Below are 11,386 nucleotides of genomic sequence, written 5' to 3'. Positions count from 1 at the left end.
ACAATTTTTTGATAACTCTCTTTTATACTCACATTATGATCTTATGCTCTCTATTGTCTTTTACCAATAAAAAAGAGAAAATGAAGTTGTCATAAAATTGTCTCAAATAGTTGTTGAAATATACATTACTCTTATTTTTTTAGTAGATAGAGATTTTTTTATTTTTAGGAACATAGAGAATTTTATTGAAAAACAAATTTTTTTTCTAGTACTATGATATTTCAAATATTTTTATTTGTTTACGGGTATTAAAAAATTGAAAGTGGGGATTGGAGAAAATTTGGTGTCTCCATCTCTCCTTGCTTTCCATCGTTGTCACTGTGAGGATGAGTCGAGGAAACAGAAAGCAGAAGAAAGAACCCGAAGATGAAGTTGAACAAATGCTACGCGCCGCACAAGACGAAATCCTCTTAAACCTCTCTCTCAATTCCCACTTATCTCGTCCTTCACCTTCTTCCTCAACCATTCCCAATCCCAATCCTAATCCTACTCCCGATCCCGAACTCGACCTCAACCTGGAACGTCGATTTCAAGCTCTCAAAACCAAATCCAAATCTCAACAACCGTTGGATATCAACGCCAGATTCGATGCTCTCAAAATCAAATCCAATCCTGCCGGCGCCACTGTCTCTACATCGGAAACTCAATTTCGGTATGAAAGTGAAGATGAAGAGGAAGAAGATGAAGAGGTTCAGATTCGGAAATTGATTGAATGGGCTAAAGATTCTGCACGTCTTGATCCTTCTCCTCCGTCGCCGTCTGTATCCGATGATGAAGACCACGATCCTCCCTCTTCCGATGAATCTGACGACGACGATCATCACCGCCGCCGCAAACCAGTCAAAAAATAATTTTATTTTATTCTTTTCGCAATAATTGTTGCTGGGTTCGTATGTGTATTATTATCCCCTTTTGCTAGTGATGTATACATAGATAGTAGTTAATCACAATCACTGTCAGATCATTTGAAATGTTTGATTTTTAATACTGGTTGTGATGAGATGACATGGTAAAACTTTTCACACCCTTGCATTAAGATTAATCTCTTCTATATTTCTCTATCAAGCGCAGACACTGCTTGGATTATGCTAGACATGTTGTCAGACACATATGTGATACATTGAACTATGTGATTTGCTCAAATTATCATTGGTGTTGGAATGTCAGAGTCGGTATAAGTTGTTTATAGATTTATTTATTTTTTTAACAGTGAAAATTACATGGGATATGTTGTTGTGGTTGTAGATTAATTATCATGAATTTTTCTTTGTTGGAACGATGAAAATGAGCAAAGAAAGAAGAACAAATTAGATGAAGCTTTGATGTTCAAAGTAATTGAACCGAGGTGATTAAATTTAGGTAATTGAACTATTGCACCTTACCAAGATTGTTAGTGTTATGGAGAGAATCCTGATACTCTAGTATAAAGTTTCACCTATATTAAGCCAAACATATTAGCTAACTAACTATTTAATGAATCACCTTCAATAGGCCAAAGGGTGATTAATGAGCATGAACAAACTATATGAGCATCAACAATCTCGCTATGCTAAAAGTTGACTTGTGCTTTGATGGCTTGCTTGATAAGGAAGTTGTTTGTCTCTGGGTTGCAGAAGGACCGAGAATCGGTAAAACAATGAAGCTCTAGATAACGTAGTTGAAGAATATGTCAAAACTTTGGTGGGTGGAAAACACGTTAGAAATAACAGGAAGTTTACACTCACCAAAATGTGTACTTTTGGTTCTACATGGACAAAATTTAATTTCGAGTGAATTGATTCTGACTAAATATGAGTTGAGAGTAAAGTGATTTGTGTTTATATAATATATTCATGTAAAAGTGAGTTGAACCATAAATAAATTTGAGTGTAAAAGTTATTTATAGAATCAAAAGCTACAATTAATAATCTTCAAATAGAATCAATTTTGTAGACAAAATCAATTATACTCGAAAGTAACCAAATATGACAAAATCAGTTCTACAAAATCAATTATATATTCATCTAGGAACTTGCGAGGTTTTTGTGTAAGAACAATGTCATCCTCTAGGAACTCGTCAGGTTTTTGGGTAAGAACAATGTCGGTATGGCACAACACTCATACACCATGATTTAAACCATTCAATATATTTACCTTATATAATCGTTCTGATCTTACATGTTTGACTGTTATAAAATGTTTGACTGTTATTGTTGATGTTGTTTAGGCTCAAATTTCGTTGGGTGTTGTTGGTTGTACTGGTCTTGCTGCTAAGGACATTGTTGTTGTTGATCATCAAACACAATTGAATGATATAATATATCGTTGTAATTCACAATGTTTCATAATGTCACAGTCTATTACCAATATACCACTATACCAAGGTATGTAGAAAACATTTCATTTTTAACAAAAATAATTAGTCTGATGCAAAGGAGATTATACCAATCTCTTTAAATAATTTAGATATTTTAAATGATACTAAAGTTTCATGCACCAATCACGTACGTCTGTATTTATATTTGTGTCTCTTAAACCTCATTTTCTTTTGACAATAGAGAGGTTCTTCACCTCATTATAGAAAGAAAATATATTTCACTTGATTTTGATCAAGCTAGAAGGAGGACTAGATGCGATGATTCCAACCACCACCTTACAAATCATCTATTTCCTTTTTGATAAGATACAAACCCTCTGATTAAACTGATCAAATTTTGATGATATGATGATAACCCCATTTATTAAAAATTATGGATTCATCCGTGATATTGTCCGTGATATCACGCATCATTTTAATTAGAGATCAAACTTAAATACTTTTGATGAAGAATCAATATTAAACTTATTATAAAATTCACAATTTAAGTTGTGATTTCAAAATTTAAGTGTTATGAATTTTAATTAAAGAAATGATGAAAACACAAATTATATATCTTTAAATTTAAACTAGAAAACTTAATTTTAAATATTAAATAAATCATATACAACTTATTTTCGTTCATTATCATGTAGAAGTCATGCATATCAATCATAAAAAGATACCATCAACCAACTACATGCATATTAACCACCGAGAACACCACCAACCAATTACATGCATGAATTTAATGTAAAAAATTACATGCATGAATTTTAAATACATATTTTCTAATTTTTCATGTATTAAATATGAATATTAGAGTCATACATGCATCTCATGTGATAATGAATATTATATATATGTATAAGTTAAAAATACAAATTAATTGTAAATTTTAACCTCATTAAATTTATATATATTATGTATCTATTATCTATCAAATAATTATATTTTTTTATAAACAATCACATGAAATATTCAACTTTTTTTGGTGGTGTTCGAAGTTCGAACCTTGGACCTTGCATATATTATGCATTGTCCATACTCAACTAACAAAAATGAAGAAATTTGGGCCAAGATATTAAGAAAAAATTGTGCTTCCTTAAGTAGAGGCTATAGGTGGATGAGAGGACATATGATCTCAAACAAAATAAAATAAATAGAATAGTAAAAAAGTAAAAAAAAATTAAATAGTTATTTTTATGATTTTTTCTATACATAGAAATTTATACTTCAACAAGAATAAAAAATTAAATAGTTATTTTTTAATCTAAAATCAAAATATTATTCAATTCGCAATGTTATTCATTTTTTAAAAAACTAAGAGAATAATTAATATAATTTGAATCCTTTCAATATATATAATTTGACGTTAAAGTTTTGCGAGAGATTTTGGACTAGATTTTTCATTATTCTAATTATATCCTTGAACAAACTTTTCTATAATAATATATTATTTTTTCTTACGAAATAACAATATATTGTTAGTATCATTAAAAATGGTAAGAGTTTAAACGTCACAAACATCTACACAATACATATAATTTTAATCAAAATCTAACTAATCTTAATGGAAATATGAATTACATAGAAATATTTGTTCATAATTTACACACGTTAACGCAATAAAAAAAGCTGACAGACAGACACGGAGTGTCGGTTTAACACTAATATATTATAATATTTTTTCATTTTTATTATTTTAGTCAAAGAAAAATAAGAAATTCGAAAAAAAATGTTTACTTTTTTTTTATTTTTAAGAAAACATAAAATAAAACAAAAAAATATGTATGCATGTACCGGTTTCCATCCGTATCTGAAATGTATGAAACAAATTATTAGTTTTTTAATAAAATTTAATCACCATACTCCCAATACGTATCGAGGGGTGGTATTAGTGCATGATATGTATCGGATACTCTGAAGTGCATGTGTTTCACATACGTCTGAACGAAGAGATAAAATCTAACAAATAAATTTAGGAGATCAAAATCGTAAAATTTGAAGGCGAAAAGTAAATTGGATCACACACTCGATTCCCTCCATTTCCCCTTATCCAATTTGACGATTCAACAAAACCTTATTCGTTTTCATTTCTTCCGGTTTGACGCAAACACTTGTCACCCGCTTTGCGTTTTTTCACATCGTTCACGGTCTCACGGTAAGAAACACTAATTCGTGTGGTTTTCTCTTTCATTATGCTTTACAACATTATTCTAATTTTAATTTGACGATTAGTTTAGAAATGTTAGCATTTTCTTTCTTCCATTCTTGTTTCAAGCTTTTGATTCCAATTTTAATTTGATTGAGTTTTTGTCCCTAGATGTTGAAATCTCTAACAAAAGTTTCAGCTAAAGGTTGGTCGTCTAGGCTACTTAGATATTCTTGAATTTGTGGGTCTTCACAACAAAAGAAAGGACAACTTTATGGCATGTTGCCTTCTTACATCCAGAACTCGTGTTTGTTGATTCTAATAGACAAGTTGTTTTAAAAACGTAATCTTCATTTTACTATTTATATTTAATCTATTTATTTTATTTTATTGTTTTATCAATAATAGTATTTTTTTAAGAGGCTAAAATAAAATATATTACGACGATAATTGGCCTTCCTAATACAAGATGTATTAAGGAAGAAACACCAAGAAAACAATCAGAGTATCAATAATAATTGGTATTTAACCATTTGTACAACTAACTAATGAAAAAAATAATGAAATGACAGTTGCATATAAAACAAATAAGGCTTTGGTCTTGGACGTTGATATTCCTAAATATTTAAGTGGATTTATTTATATTTATTTTTTAAATAATTTTAATTAATTTATCATTTAATTGAATGATAAATAAATTTCTCAAGTGCAAACAAACCTAAGCAAATAGAAACGACCTTACTCCTAAAGAAAAATATGTCATTTTAAAATGATAACAAAGAACTTAGAATTCTTCAAAAAAGAAAGAACTTAGAAGAGAAGCGACCTTACCAAAAGAATGAAAAAAGGTTACACCCCAAAGAACTATAACGACCCGTAGCCATCCAAGCAGAGTAATTGTTGCAAAGATAGTATTACTAGCTATATCAATATATAACAAGGAATAATATTGAACACTGTGAAAAAACATAATTTTGATCTTATATAAAAAATATATTTCTATTGAAATTTTAGCCGCTAGGCTATGTCTTTTTTTTATGGTCAAGTAGGTTAATGGCGAAAATTTATCTTTTAATATAAGTGGGGTGTCAGAAACGATCCTTGAACACAACATATAACAATACGTTGTCTCATCTACCAAAAAAAAAAACAATACGCTGTCTCTGCCGATTGAGTAATCATCACGAGACGTTGATTTAATGTCTTTAATATGATGATTATTTTTATTTTTCTTTTCTTCTATTTTTTATTGGTATAATTGGACCAAAATAATATTTAATTATATATAAATTTTGTACACATTTTGATTCTGATTATTTATCAATTAAAGGAAAGTAACATTACCTTTTTCATTACCTTTTTGATCCGCCTAGTGCGCTTTCAATCCTCAACAGTCCTCTTTTTTCCAAAGTCACAACAAATGCGTTAGTTTGGAAAGGAGAGAAGAATGGAAAGTATTATGTTCGTAACGTTTATCGAATTTGCACCGAAAATATCCATAACACTTGTCCAAACCATTGGAAGTCGATTTGGAACATCAAAGCTCTCACGAAAGTTAAGAATCTTGTTTGAAAGGTGTTCTTTGGGTGTTTCTCCACATGTGTACGACTGGTTAGTAAAGGAGTTATTTGTCATATTAAATGTATTGTTTGTAATGAGGATTTTGAAGATTTTGTGCATGCACTATTTACATGCTCACATGCTACTCAAGTGTGGTGCGACACCAATTTATGGAACATTACAAAGCACGCTTTAAGTTCGTATGTTGAGACAGCCACTGTGGTTTTTTGTATTCTACAAAAACTCCAAACGGCACAATGCCCCCTTTTTGCAACAATAATGTGGAGTCTTTGGGAGCGAAAGAATTTCAAATTGTGGCAGCAAGTCCATGAAACAAAAGTAGTTGAACGTGGTGTGCATATGCTAGAAGATTGGAAGCTCACGCATGAGATGAGAACAAATGTCAAGACAACCGAAGCACAACCTCAACTACGACCGAGTTGTACTCCTACTCATAGATGGAAGAGACCCACACCAAGTAGATATAAATGCAAAGTTGATGATTCTTTCTCTTCTGATCATAATAAAGTTGGCATAGGAATGTGCATTCGTTATTCCGATGGTGGCTTTGTCCTTGCGAGAACAACATGGTTCTCTCCATTATGTTCGGTTGATCTAGGTGAAGCAATATGTCTTTCTCAAGTGTTGCAGTGGGTCTCTTCCATAATGGTATGAATTTCTCACTTAATTCTAAAATAGTGGTAGACACTTTGAATGGCAGAAGCATTCACAATATTGAGTTTGGTAGCATTATTCAGTATTGTAGACAAATATCTCACAAATCTTTTTACAACTCTGTGGTTGAGTTTAACCGGAGACAAAAAAATATGGTCGCTCATGAATTAACACATGCAACCCCGTTGAACACTAGCTTCGAGTTGTTTATTGGTGCACCAATGTGTATCAATGACTTGTTAATAGATATGAACTTTTTTTTTAGGGATGAAAAGATATGAACTTCTTCCTTTAAAAAAATATAAATGCACTTATTTTATTTTAGTTCTTTTTTTCAAAATCATTTTATTAGAGTTCACTTTTTATCAAGCTGTCCTATGAGATTCATACAAAGTTTTTCTTAGTTTTTTTTTTGTTCCCGTTAATTTGTATTTTTAGTGTAACATGTAGTTGTTAAGAAAAAGACTAACATAACCCTGTGAGTAAAATAAACACAAAAGCATAATAAGAATTTAATAAAGTAGTAGTAAAAGAAATCTATGTCCTGACACATGGTATAAGTTGTAATAATCCATAACAAAATCTATCAACAGAACACAAAAACACAATCCAAGGATTATCATTGTTATCCCCAAAAATCCAACATTTATCCTCTCAGAACAGCACAACCTTTGCAAAACAAATGAGAGCAATGGCGGTTGTTGTACGCTGTTCCTGTTTCCACTCTCGTCTTCACTCTTCACTTCCTCAATTCTGCTCCAACAACACCAACCTTCACCTTTCAGGTTAGTTGCTTTGTTCCTTCAAAATGACACTAAAAATCATAACTTTCATCATATATAAGACTTTGAAACTGTTTTTGGTTGAACCCTTTTTCTGTTTTTATACAATTCATGATTAAATTTTATTATTATGTTAGTTTCTTAAGAAAAGAAAAAAAAATTATGATTTTTTTTAGCATCTAGTTCATCAACCATGGGCATGTTTGGATTGACTTATTTGAGCTTATATAATGTCATAAACACTTGTGAGACTGTTTGGAAAAGCTTGTGGAAACAACTTATGAAATGTCGATGAGCTGTTTTCAACTTATTTTCATGAGCTCTCCAAGATAGCTCATGAAAACAACTTATAGTTGATATGAAAACAGCTCACCTTTATTTTATCTTTTGTTATAGATGTAACTTATACATAAGCGCTCACGTGATAAGCGTTTATACTGTATGTGTGTAATTAAGTTGCTTATCCAAATAGGTCCAAGTATTTTAGTGTATCTTCTTTACCGGCACGCCTTATGGAAACTAGTTAAGTTTGTCAAATTAATGAAAATGTCTGATATGGTGCAACTTATTATAAGACAGTGATACTCACATGAGGTTGGACTTGTTGAATGAATCAGGAAAATTCACTTGTTTTTCTTTAAAAGTGGACAAGGTTGTGCCACTCTTGAAAGATACTTTTGACCGGTCTTCTAAAATTCCAACCGTGCTTCACTGCTCAAACTGTAAGGTAATCTTATGCACTTGAAATTTTTACTGTGAAAATGTTACTATAGTTTCAAAAGTAATTTTGCAGTGAAATGAGGAAATTAAAAGATTTGAGTAAACACTCATTTTGGTCTTTGAATGTGTCAAGCATTGTCACTATAATCCTTGATTGTATCAAAATTGCAAAAATATTCTTGAATGTATCTTTCTTTACCGAGTTTGGTCCTCAGATGTGTATTTCATTAGTTAGTTGATATTCAAAGATGTCTTTAGTTAATCAGTTTAGTCCATGAAATTACTCAAAAGACACACTCAGGGATGGATGCTTTTGTAATTTCAAATCCATTTAGAGACTATAGTGACACTGCCTCGCACATTAGGGACGAAAATGACGATTTACTCTTAAATTTTTTATTACGGTCCCTTATCTAAAATCCTGCTTTGGAAATTATCAACTGTGTATACTATTTTGCGTCAATATCTTTACAAACGATTGTTTTGGCTTATTTTTCTTTGACTTGTGATTTATGACTGAAAATGGTTGCCTTATCAGGATGACATGCCAAAAAGATTCCATTCATCGCTGTTTCTTGCGAGCAATTTTTTGATGTTCTCTATGCCTTGTAAAGCTTTGGCCGAAACATGTGAGGCGGATAACTCTATGTTCAATATGCCTATACTGCTAGCAGTAGCCCTCATTGGAGCCACTGTGGGAGGTAAGGTACTATTAGATTACGATATACATTTATATTAGCACGTGAATGTTTCTAAACCCCAAGTGCTTTAAGACTAAAACTTCATTTAGTCGCATCAGATTTTATAACTTTTTTTTTCCTTGTTGATTTAACTGGTTCATCGGTTGTATTAATATAGGAGTAGCGTATTACTTAAATTTATTTCGTTTACAACTAAAAATCTTGAAGTACACAAGTTTAGTTTAGAAGTTAAGATATTTCGCTACGTGGAGCATGAAGGCCTTTGAAAGCCCAATGTGTTAACTAGTTAAGTTGTCTTCAATGTTTTTAATGAAGTATAGAACTTGATGAGAAAGCAACAGAGACATGTGTTGGTTGAAATTTTAGAAGTGAACAAATAAATAAAGGTGGCTTGTGTCCTTGAATATCTGATTTCTGTATATCACAAGTTAAACCTGCGCTTTTACTAAAATGTGGTCGCTGCATTTTATTTGTACTTTTTATGGAAAGTGATATCTCATCCTTTTCCTGAATTTATTGATCTGATAGGGTTGGTCGCAAGACAAAGGAAAGGAGAATTACAGCGGTTAAATGAGCAATTACTCCAGATTAACGCAGCTTTAAGGAAGCAAGCGAAAATCGAGTCCTATGCTCCCACTTTGAGTTATGCTCCCATTGGTGGTGGTAGGATAGCTGAGAGTGAAATTATTGTTGACCCAAAGAAGCAGGAGCTAATTTCGAAGTTAAAAAGTGGAAAGAATTTTCTAAGGAATCAGCAGCCTGATAGAGCGTTCACGGAGTTTAAGACTGCGCTCGAGCTTGCACAGAATATTAAGGATCCTATTGAGGAGAAAAAAGCGGCTAGGGGTCTAGGTATGTAATCTTCCTTATTTTGCTTATCGATATGTGTTTTCTTGAAGGCTCCTACACAATCAACATTAGACTTTGTGTGTGTTAAATGAGTGAAGAAGTTCACAAGAGGCATTTAAGGTCATACTGGGGTAAACAACTTAGTTAATAGTTTATAGCATAAATGATTTTCATATAAGTGTTTATGTAAAGCTAAATTTCTATAACAAAATATAAAGTAAATTACATTTTGGAGAGCATATGGAAATAAGGTGAAAACAGCTAATGGACATGTCACGAGCTTTTTCTATAAGCTCTCCCAAATAGTCAGACAAATACTTTCAGTAGATAAGCTCAAATAAGTCAATTCAAACAAACCATAAGAATATTTGCATATTTTATTATATTACAGGAGCTTCATTGCAAAGACAAGGAAAGTACCGGGATGCTGTTAAATACCATTCGATGGTTTTGTCGATCTCTGAAAGAGAAGGAGAAGACTCTGGGAGCACAGAAGCTTTTGGGGCAATTGCTGATTGTTACACTGAGCTTGGAGACCTTGAGAAAGCAGGGCAATACTATGACAAGTATATTGCAAGGTTGGAAAAGGATTAATCTTCACTCCCATGTTCAACACTTTTCATGCGTTTTATTTGAGTTAATGTTTCATGAGTTAATTATTTTGCTATTATTGAGACTGTAAAGTTGGTTTTACACCTTATTGAGAGTTTAAATTAGAGATAATGCTATCTTCAATCTCTAGTATGTGGAATGAGGCATAACTAGTTTTAAGAGAATACAAAATTGGTCCATGAAGGATGTGGCCAATTCCATTTTAGTGTTGTAATGATTTTAGTATCATCTATGGTTCCAAACAACGTTATACATTATCAGTGATCTATCAATTCTCAATCGACAATCGTCAGCGTGTCCAGTTTCAATAAATAATTATTTTCAATAAAAAAAATTAGCTGTCTTAGTATGTGCAATATTGCATAGGATAGAGTATGTATTTTCGAACAAAAACCGCAATCTTTTCACAATGCTTTCAGCAAGTCAGTGTCATTGTCCAATTTCTCTATTGAGAACAATCCATTTTATAGGACTTTTACGATGCAAAAATATTTCCAATTTAAGAACTCACTCACTACAGATATTACATTTAAATAGTTCAATGGTAATTTTATTTCATTCATAATAATATCAAAAATATAATGTGGAGGATGATAAAAAACGTTGGGGATTAGCCATGAACAATGTTGCTCCAGCTAATGAGTGAGTCACATTCGCTTGCCTCATGATAAAACTTACGAACATAGTTAAAGATAGATTCATAGACTTTAATAATCTACTTTCAGATCCATTATCATAATTGAAATTTAGCATGTTAAACACCATTTTGGAATCTACCTCAAAAAGACTTTGACCTTCTTAACACTCTTTTAGCGTTAATTTATAGGAGGATGAAATTGTTAGCGGTAAAAATTGATTATTGAACCCTAAATCTTGTTAATACTCTTTCAGCGTCTCAACTCATGCAATTGAACTACACTTTCAAGGACAAGTAGAGAATAAGCTCCATTACCTTCAAATAGAAATTAATCTAATAAAAGATAATCATACTCTCTAA

General features: G+C 31.6%; 2 protein-coding genes across 2 annotated transcripts; both read left to right on the top strand.

Annotated features, from left to right (window-relative positions):
• The first annotated feature begins 245 nt into the window (after positions 1 to 245).
• On the top strand, positions 246 to 1,188 carry LOC11421252 (uncharacterized). The gene has a single exon (XM_003627303.4). It carries the CDS (start codon positions 327 to 329, stop codon positions 849 to 851), a length of 525 nt encoding a protein of 174 aa, XP_003627351.1. The 5' UTR covers positions 246 to 326; the 3' UTR covers positions 852 to 1,188.
• Positions 1,189 to 7,289: 6,101 nt separating this feature from the next.
• Positions 7,290 to 10,675, top strand: LOC11424348 (protein FLUORESCENT IN BLUE LIGHT, chloroplastic). Its single transcript, XM_003627305.4, has 5 exons — positions 7,290 to 7,510; positions 8,125 to 8,234; positions 8,766 to 8,928; positions 9,457 to 9,780; positions 10,169 to 10,675. Exons 1-5 carry the CDS (start codon positions 7,408 to 7,410, stop codon positions 10,369 to 10,371), a joined length of 903 nt encoding a protein of 300 aa, XP_003627353.1. The 5' UTR covers positions 7,290 to 7,407; the 3' UTR covers positions 10,372 to 10,675.
• The last annotated feature ends 711 nt before the right edge of the window (positions 10,676 to 11,386 follow it).

This window comes from Medicago truncatula, chromosome 8 (assembly GCF_003473485.1).
Source record: "Medicago truncatula cultivar Jemalong A17 chromosome 8, MtrunA17r5.0-ANR, whole genome shotgun sequence".
Lineage (NCBI taxonomy): Eukaryota > Viridiplantae > Streptophyta > Magnoliopsida > Fabales > Fabaceae > Medicago > Medicago truncatula.
This window is presented reverse-complemented; position numbering and strand designations above follow the sequence as displayed.

Bases quoted from the DNA above. Each gene is read 5' to 3' on its own strand.
- LOC11421252 (XM_003627303.4), top strand. From the start codon at position 327: ATGAGTCGAGGAAACAGAAAGCAGAAGAAAGAACCCGAAGATGAAGTT.
- LOC11424348 (XM_003627305.4), top strand. From the start codon at position 7,408: ATGAGAGCAATGGCGGTTGTTGTACGCTGTTCCTGTTTCCACTCTCGT. The intron at 7,511-8,124 runs GTTAGTTGCTTT...TGAATGAATCAG, and splicing joins CACCAACCTTCACCTTTCAG to GAAAATTCACTTGTTTTTCT. The intron at 8,235-8,765 runs GTAATCTTATGC...TTGCCTTATCAG, and splicing joins TTCACTGCTCAAACTGTAAG to GATGACATGCCAAAAAGATT.